This window comes from Danio aesculapii, chromosome 4 (assembly GCF_903798145.1).
Source record: "Danio aesculapii chromosome 4, fDanAes4.1, whole genome shotgun sequence".
NCBI classification, from domain to species: domain Eukaryota; kingdom Metazoa; phylum Chordata; class Actinopteri; order Cypriniformes; family Danionidae; genus Danio; species Danio aesculapii.
This window is the reverse complement of record NC_079438.1, coordinates 14301812-14310424: the sequence shown is the minus strand read 5'-3', so window position 1 is coordinate 14310424 and position 8613 is coordinate 14301812. Positions and strand designations below refer to the sequence as shown.

Sequence of the window (8613 nt, the reverse complement as noted above, 5' to 3'; positions counted from 1 at the left end):
GGGAGTGCAGGGGGGTTTCTCCTGAAGTCCACTATCATCTCCACTGTTTTGAGCATGTTCAGCTCCAGGTTGTTGTATCTGCACCATAACGCCAGCCGCTCCACCTCCTGTCTGTATGCAGACTCGTCACCGTTCTGGATGAGGCCGATAACAGTAGTGTCGTCTGCAAACTTAATGAGTTTGATGGAGGGGTCTTTTGCAGTGCAGTCGTTGGTGTACAAGGAGAAGAGCAGTGGAGAAAGAACACATCCCTGGGGGGCACCAGTGCTGATGGTGCGGCTGTCGGATGTGATTTTGCCCATTCTGACTAGCTGCTGTCTATCTGTCAGAAAGCTGGTGATCCATTGACAGACAGAGCTAGGAACAGAGAGCTGGGCCAGTTTGTACTCAAGCAGTGATGGGACGATGGTGTTAAAGGCAGAACTGAAGTCCACAAACAGAATCCTTGCGTAGTTCCCTGGTTTGTCCAGATGTTGTAGGGTATAATGCAGTCCCATGTTGACTGCATCATCCACAGACCGGTTTGCTCTATAGGCGAACTGCAGGGGGTCCAGCAGGGGTCCAGTGATGTCCTTCAGATATGCTAGCACCAGTCTTTCGAATGACTTCATGGCCACAGATGTTAAGGCCACAGGTCTGTAGTCATTGAGTCCTGTGATCTTTGGCTTCTTTGGGATTGGGATGATGGTGGAGCGCTTAAAGCAGGATGGAACTTTGCGCTGTTCCAGTGATCTATTGAAGATATGGGAGAAAATGGGAGCCAGCTGGTCAGCGCAGGTTCTCAGACAGGCTGGTGAGACACCATCTGGCCCTGGTGCTTTCCTTCTCTTCTGTTTACTGAAGATCTGACGCACATTTTCCTCACTGATCTGAAGAGCAGGGGGGGAGAGGAAGATGGCTGGAGGTGTTGATGGCTGTGTAGGGCGATGGTCCGGGCTGTGTTGATGGCTGTGTAGGGAGATGGTCCGGGCTGTGTTGATGTGGTGTTGATGGCTGTGTAGGGAGATGGTCTGGGCTGTGTTGATGTGGTATTGATGGCCGTGTAGGGCGATGGCCCGGGCTGTGGTGATGTGGTGTTGATGGCTGTGTAGGGAGATGGTCCGGGTGGGTGTGAGGTGTCTGGTCATAGGTGTCAAACCTACAGTAGAACATATTCAGCTCGTTTGCAATATGTTTATTGCTGTCGATACTGGGGGACGGTGTCTTGTAGTTAGTGAAATCTTTTAAGCCTCTCCACACTGATGCAGGGTCGTTAGCTGAAAACTGGTTTTGCAGCTTTTTGGCATAGCTTTTCTTAGCCACACCAATCTCCTTTGTCAATGTGTTCCTGGCCCGATTGTACAGGATCCTGTCACCACTCCTGTAAGCATCCTCTTTGGCCTGACGAAGCTGTCTGAGTTTTGGTGTGAACCATGGTTTATCATTGTTAAATGACAAGTAGGTCCTGGTAGGGATGCATAACTCCTCACAGAAACTGATGTATGATGTTACAGTCTCTGTGAGCTCGTCCAGATCTGTGGCTGCAGCTTCAAAAACATCCCAGTCAGTGCATTCAAAACAGGCTTGTAAGACCTGCTCTGTGTCGTTGGTCCATCTCTTGACAGTCCTTAATACTGGCTTAGTAGTTTTAAGTTTTTGCCTGTAAGTTGGTATAAGATGAACCAGGCAGTGATCGGAGAGTCCTAGAGCTGCTCTGGCAACGGAGCGATATGCATCCTTTATTGTGGTGTAGCAATGGTCCAAAATTTTATTGCCTCTGGTGGGGCATGTAATGTGCTGTTTGAATTTAGGCAGCTCATGTGTGAGTTTTGCCTGATTAAAGTCCCCAAGTATGATAAAAGTCGGCTTGTTTAACCATAAACTAAGATGGAGCTCTCTCAGGAGGGATGGACCAGTGCGCAAGATGTCTCAGACTGAAGGCGTAATAGTGAAATAAATGCTCAGGAAGCCCCAACCCTTTTTTATCAACTGGCTGTTGCGATGTACTCCTATGCAAACTAGGGTGCTTATTGTTCCTGTTATATTATTTCACTAAATTATCAAACTGTTTTAAATATTGTAAAGAAATATTTAGAGGGATATACTGACATAGAGAAGTAACTTTATGAAGGCAATTCATTTTGAGTATGATAGTTGGTTATTTTGAGTACCTCAGAGCAGTGGTTATCAATTCTGGTGTTTGTGGAAAATGATTTGACAACCGTCCCAAATTAATTTTAGCTTATATTTCTAGATCTTAGAATCACACCTCAGAAACCACAAAAGCAGAGGTTTGGCTTATCTTTAACTGCTTAAGATCAATTTGCACCAGATCAGCAAAAGACAACATTTGTTTGAGTTTCCTTCGCCGACTGGCCTCGACAAAACACAGCGTTCCTGATTGGTTGGTGACTCCACTTCAGTGACGTCCTTGGGATTCACTCGCTTGTGAGTGGAAGTTGTTCTGGGATACCAGGGTGACAGACTCTGCTGAGAGTTGGTTTGCAGAAGTTTTTTGCAGTTTCGGCGGTTCCTAAGTTTAAGAGGTTGCATGAAAAGTTCTTTGTGGCCCGATTGCGTGGTGGTGCAGTGTCCAAAAGCAAGGTGAGAGAGGGCAGAAAACAGCAGCGAACTAATGCAAAAAGCAAAGTTTTTTACTGTTGCAGTAGGTTTTTAAATGATCTAATTTGGTCCATCTCTACGGCTCCATCTCTGTCTTCCAATGAGCAGTTGCCATGGATGGCAGGCCCACACCCTGTACCATTATGCTCAGGGTAAGTCATTAACAGACTGCTTGGTAATTTTATGTGTTTTAAAATATCTTGTAAGTTTGTTACTATCTTACATCAAATGTTACAAGACAAATACTGTTTCTGATACTAGTTTTTCATTTACAACAGTGTATTGTAAATATCACTAGCTTTTGTTTAGCACCAGACATACATTTTAGACACATGCAGAAGGATTCATCTGCTATAAGGGTTAAAAACCCTTGATTAACTTGGTTGCAATAAACACATGTAGTATTCAAAGAAAGCCACTGCCCCAGAGGGACACATTTAGTGATCTCCTTAGGTCTCTGGATTTTTTTTGAAGTAGCACACAACTCTTAAATTCACAAATCCAATTTTTGTAAATTCACAATTTTTCTTTTGAATTTATGAGTTGTATTTTGTGAATGAATTGTGCTGTGCATGGATTAATGTTTTTTATGTATTTTTTTTATTCATTTATTTTTTTTTGTGACTGAGATTCTTACGTTTACATTTAGTTGGTAATGGAAAGACATTCCTCCAGTATGGAACAGTCAATGAAAAGGTTTCGGAAAGTGATTTATAGCCTGCGCTTACTCCCAGACTGGAGGCTCCTGCAGGGGATGTAGACCTTCAGCAGTAGGTGGCGGTACGGGGGGGCAGTGCCAGTCATTTGAACTTGATACGAGTGTCGAGCGGCAACCAATGCAGAGAGATAAAGAGAGGAGTTACATGAAACTCATTGAAGACCAGATGAGCTGCAGCGTTCTGGAGCATCTGTAGAGGATTAGGGGTGCAGGATGGGAATCCGGCTAGAAGAGCACTGTCGGGGTCCAGCCTTGAAATTACAAGAGTTTGCACTAAAAGTTGTGCAGCATGATCTGTTAAGAAGAGTCTGATTTTTCTGATGTTGAAAAGTGCAGATCTGCACAATGGAGCTGTATTAGCAATGTCCTCTTTGAAGGACAACTGATCATCCAGAATCAGATTTCAAGATTTCTTACCAAACTACATGGGGTAGTGGTGGATGATCCCAGCTGGATTGAGAAATTGTGTTGAATGTGTGGAGTTGCAGGGAAGGTGATATAAGCAGATGAATAAGCAGTTGGTGATGTTTTTTCCAAGCCAATATCCTTCAGGCAGTTTGATGTGAGCTAAACATTTGAAAATTTAGTTGAAAATAGCCCTTTGTAGTGTTTTGGCAATAATCAGGAGAGAGACTGGTTTGTATTTTTCATCCAATGAGGTGTTGAGTGGTGTTTTTTTTTTTAACAGTGAGGTTACCCAGGCCTGTGTAATCCCTTATGGCCCTATACCACCCAACCCGGTCCGAGCTGGGATCGAACCGGCTACCTTTCGCATGGCAGTTGCTCTAACAAAGAGGCTAAAGACTATGGCCCCTAGCATCTGTCACCAGAGCACCTTTAGAGGTCAGAGAAGTGAGGTTTACCTGCACAGCACTTCACTAGCTGGCCTCTATTACACCTGCTTAAAAGTGTTTGGGAATGTGCCAGTGTGGAGTGAAGGAAGAGAGTGAATTTTTCTTCAGAGGGTGTTGTTTAATGGAGATTTAGGTTGGATTTGGTGGGAAATAGACTGCTAATTTGAGTGTTTTTTTTGTGTAAAGAAAGAGGCCAGCTGATAAGGAGTTGGTGGAGGAGGACAGAGCAGGGTATAAAATGTCCTAAATAGTTTGCGGATGTCTGAAGTGGTGTTAATTTTGTTATAGTAGTATGGGGTTTTGGTCGAATGGAGTCGGGAGGCTAATGATACCAGCTAGGTTTGGTACCTGCTGAGGTCAGTGGAGGCTTTTGATTTGTACCATGCTCTCTCTGTTGCCCTGGGTGCTGTTCTAGGTTATCTCAGAACATGCCCTAACACTAACCATTCTCAGACCATCTAACAGCCAGGTAGTAGGGTGCATTGGTCTGGTGGAGACAGGACTGATCTCACCTAGGCAGGATGTTAAAGTGGAGCAGAGTGTTTCTGCTGCACTATTTACATCAAGAAGTGAGAACCGTGTATGTTTGAGGGAAGAGAGGAAGTAGCAGTGGAGGAGAAGTGTGTGGAGGACAAACCAATTTTTACTAGTAGCAATTTAGTTGATGAAATTAACAATTGAATTCTTGAAATCAACAATTAAGTCTGAATGGCAGCCTACATTTAGTTAAGTTTCACAAACTAATTTCGAGAGGAGCACGTGATATGATTGACCGCAGATGGTCTCTCATCTGCAATCATTAGTTTGCCAATCAGATTAATCCAAACTCACTATAAGAAGCCTAGCAAAAAACTTAGCCTTAGCCTCTAGTTTCTTCATACGCCTCCGCAAGATCATCATCCCTCAATTTCAACAAGATGACAGTGAACGAACTCCGCTAGACCCTCATAAACACTGGAATCTCCATCCCCAGCAGCTGCAATAAAATTAAACTACTAAAACTCTATGAATCCATCTCATCACCAACTTCGTCCCCTCAGGACAGCAAAACTGCTCGCTGCCACCACACCCCCTATCCTCAACCCACCACAGCCCTGCATGCACGAAATCTCTCCGGAGCATTAAAGAAAGCAACCAAGAAAAGCAATCCCATGGAACTAGACAAACTGAACCTACCAAAACATTCCAAAACATTGATAATCCACCAGATTATGACGCCACTCTCGGACTTCCCACCCCCCTCCCTTTGCCTCCAGCTCCACATTCCAGTGAAAACTCCAGCCCTACTCTTCCAGCCATCCCTTCCACCCTTAATCCTCCTCAATTCTCTCTCCCTTCCAACCTCCCCCACTCTTCAACCCAGCTTATTTCTACCCAGTCTTTCTCTACAAGTCCTAATGCTCTTCCTCTTCCTACTCATTACCCCTCTTCCAGTATTCCCACCTTTTTCTCCTCTACATCCCTTCACCAAGCACCCACCTCCATTACTAACCCTCCCCAACAGTCTACCCTCCCTACTCACATTCCTTCTGCACAGCCCCCTTCAACCTAACCACAGCCATGCCCCTCACATTCTGCGTAATGCTTCACACTTAAATCACCCACTAGCTCCTAACCCGCACACTTTCATTAGCTGTATTTCACATAGCATTCGAAACCATCTGCACAGAAATAGCAAAAAACGTCCGCAGATTCCGTCTGGCCTCACCCATAGGAGGTCATCTCCTATGAGGAAACACATTTTTACACGTACCACAAATTAATTTCTGCAAAATGCGCCATTCACATTACTCAGTGGAATCAGTGTCCCTACTGGGGGGCCATGGATACTAGGGTTGGGTACCGAAACCCTTGGAACCGGTATGCACCGGACCGAATCAGCATTTGAATTTCGATGCCTAATTCCGGTGCCACTGGTGCTGCGACAAGAACGTAAAGCAGGTCGCACATCAGAAGCGATGCTTGTTGACGCACAACGCCATGCATGATATTATCAACTGTCATGTGCGCGCTGTGCCGCGGCTCTGAGCACCGCATCCGCTGTTTAAAAGTCTAAAAGTTTAATTCTAAACAGCTTTGAGGGATACAAATGTCAGGCATTTGGTATTGTAGCTTATAGAAGGCAAAGCGCGCAGTACAGAACATGTAGTGAGCGACTCGCTTCATCAACGCGCATGATCGCATTCATCTAATTTGCTTAAACTAAGCATTCTACAGTATGGCTATATTTTACAAGCAAGGATTCTGACACATCAACATGCAGCAGATGTTTTACAAAAGTTGCGTGTAAGAGGGAAAGCACGTCAAACTTATGAAATGTAAGAGCTCATGGATCTACTTAAAGTTGACGAATGGACTGTCTTTGACAGTTTGTGATATTATCTGGCACTTTCAGTGAGTACGTTTACATGGACACCAATACTCTGATTTTAATATGATTAAGACAGTACTCTGATCAAGAGTCTACCACGCAGGACCGCTGCTGGCCAAAATGGTGCCCTAAGCAGAATTTTGCAGTGGTGCCCCCACCAAAACCACAAAAAAAAAAAAAAAACACATACACAAAAATATGCATTGAAACATGTATTTATTTATGTGTATTATTTATATATGTATATATGTATGTATACATATATATATATATATATATGATAAAATGTTTGGAATGGAGTTTTCCTTATTTTAACCATTTACAAAAGGTCATCAATGAAACAAAAATTATACTTAAACATTAAATAAAATTTTTACATTATAAGATAATGCTTAACATAAATAAACAGACATGTCTTCTGCAAGAGTCTTCCTTATTTTCAACTATTTACAAAATCTCATTAATAAAACAAAAAAATATTCTTAAAACTAAATAAAATCTTTACATTAAAGGATAATGCTTTACATAAGAAATAAACAGACATTTCTTCTGCAGGAGTTTACCTTATTTTCAACCATTTACAAAAGGACAGCCCTGCTTTTTCTGGCAGCAAAGACATCAATTAGCTCATCATATGATAATGATTTTGCTAATTCAGAGTTGATGCTTATTATTGCCAGTCCACTCAAGCGCTCTTGTGCCATAGAGGAGCGCAAGTATGTTTTGATGAGCTTCATCTTAGAAAAACTTCGCTCACTAGAGGCAACGGTCACGGGAAGTGTTACAGCGATGCGCAAAGCAATCCAAAGGTTTGGGTACAACTCTTGCAAGTGGCTGTCGTGAAGAAATGATAGCATCTCCAGAGCTGTTGTAAGTGGTGGCAACTTTGGGAGGTTTATGATTTCTTGAGCCAGCTCTCGACCATCAATATCAGAACCTGCATCCCCCAGTGTCAGAGTTTTTTCTAACTCAGTGCAGTGTTTCTGTAACGTTTCTTTTGACATTCCTTGAACTTGGCTGAAATCAAGGAGCACTCCAAATCTTTCTTTGACCTGAGTGAAAATTTCTAATCTCTCTTGAAGTGATGCCAAAGCAGAGTCAACAATGCTGTAAAAAAACGTTACCTTAAGCTTTTTGAGGGCATCACTGATGGGCTCATCTGCAGTCTCGTAGGCAAAATGTCTTTTCATGCTTCTCAGCCGCTTCTCTTTAAGCTCAGGCTCTATGTTTAGGGTCTCACAGAGTTCGTTTGCAATTGACTGAGCATCTGCAAAACCAGACTGTCTGTATTTTGAAAGAGAATCTTTTGCACTTTCAATGAGTCGAACAGCAACATCCATTTGCATTGATTTAGACTGCAGCATCTTGTTCACCTGGTTAATATGTGTTAGGATATCAAACCATACAATTGTGCATATCAAAAACCTGAATGAAGCCACTTCTTCTGCCAGGGCCTGAGCCTCTACTTTGGCAACGGAATCATTCATGGTTTGCCGTACTTCAATGAGAGCATCTCTGATCTCCTTCACTTGGTATCTGACAGCTGTAATGCTTTGCAGCCTGCTTTCCCACCTTACATCACTACAGGACTTCAATGTGAGATGGACATGCTTTAACAAGATGCTCCATCGCTGTGTAGATCCTGAAAAATATGTGAAGAGTTTCTGCACATAACCAAAGTATCCAACAGCATCCTTTGATGCCTTCGCTGCATCTGCTATCACAAGATTCATTGAATGTGCTCCGCAAGGTACAAACAAAGCTCTTGGGTTTTTCTTTAATAGCCTGGCTTGCACACCTTGACTTTTCCCTTTCATATTAGCACCATTGTCGTAGGCCTGTCCCCTGCAATTTTTAAAAGGAATCTGAAGTTCCTGAAGCCTGTCAAATATCACATTTGACAGATTCAACCCAGTGGTTTCCAAGACATCCATATAGCCTAAAAAGTATTCATTAATCTCTGGCTTTGGGTCTAAAGTCACAGAACGCAATATTACTGACATTTGTTCTTTGTGACTTGCATCTGGTGTGCAGTCAAGAATAATGAAGTAGTATTTTGCCAGGTTAAT

General features: G+C 43.0%; 1 protein-coding gene across 1 annotated transcript in view; it reads right to left on the bottom strand.

Moving 5' to 3' along the window:
• Window positions 1-5877: 5877 nt before the first annotated feature.
• The window catches only part of LOC130222707 (gastrula zinc finger protein XlCGF57.1-like), a 42328-nt gene continuing 39592 nt past the window's right edge, over window positions 5878-8613 (bottom strand). Inside the window, exons 5-6 of the mRNA XM_056455235.1 lie at window positions 7669-7811; window positions 5878-5898 (exon numbers count right to left, since the gene is read on the bottom strand). Of these exons, the coding sequence (XP_056311210.1) occupies window positions 5878-5898; window positions 7669-7811 (164 nt within the window). The remainder of the gene's footprint in view (window positions 5899-7668; window positions 7812-8613) is intronic.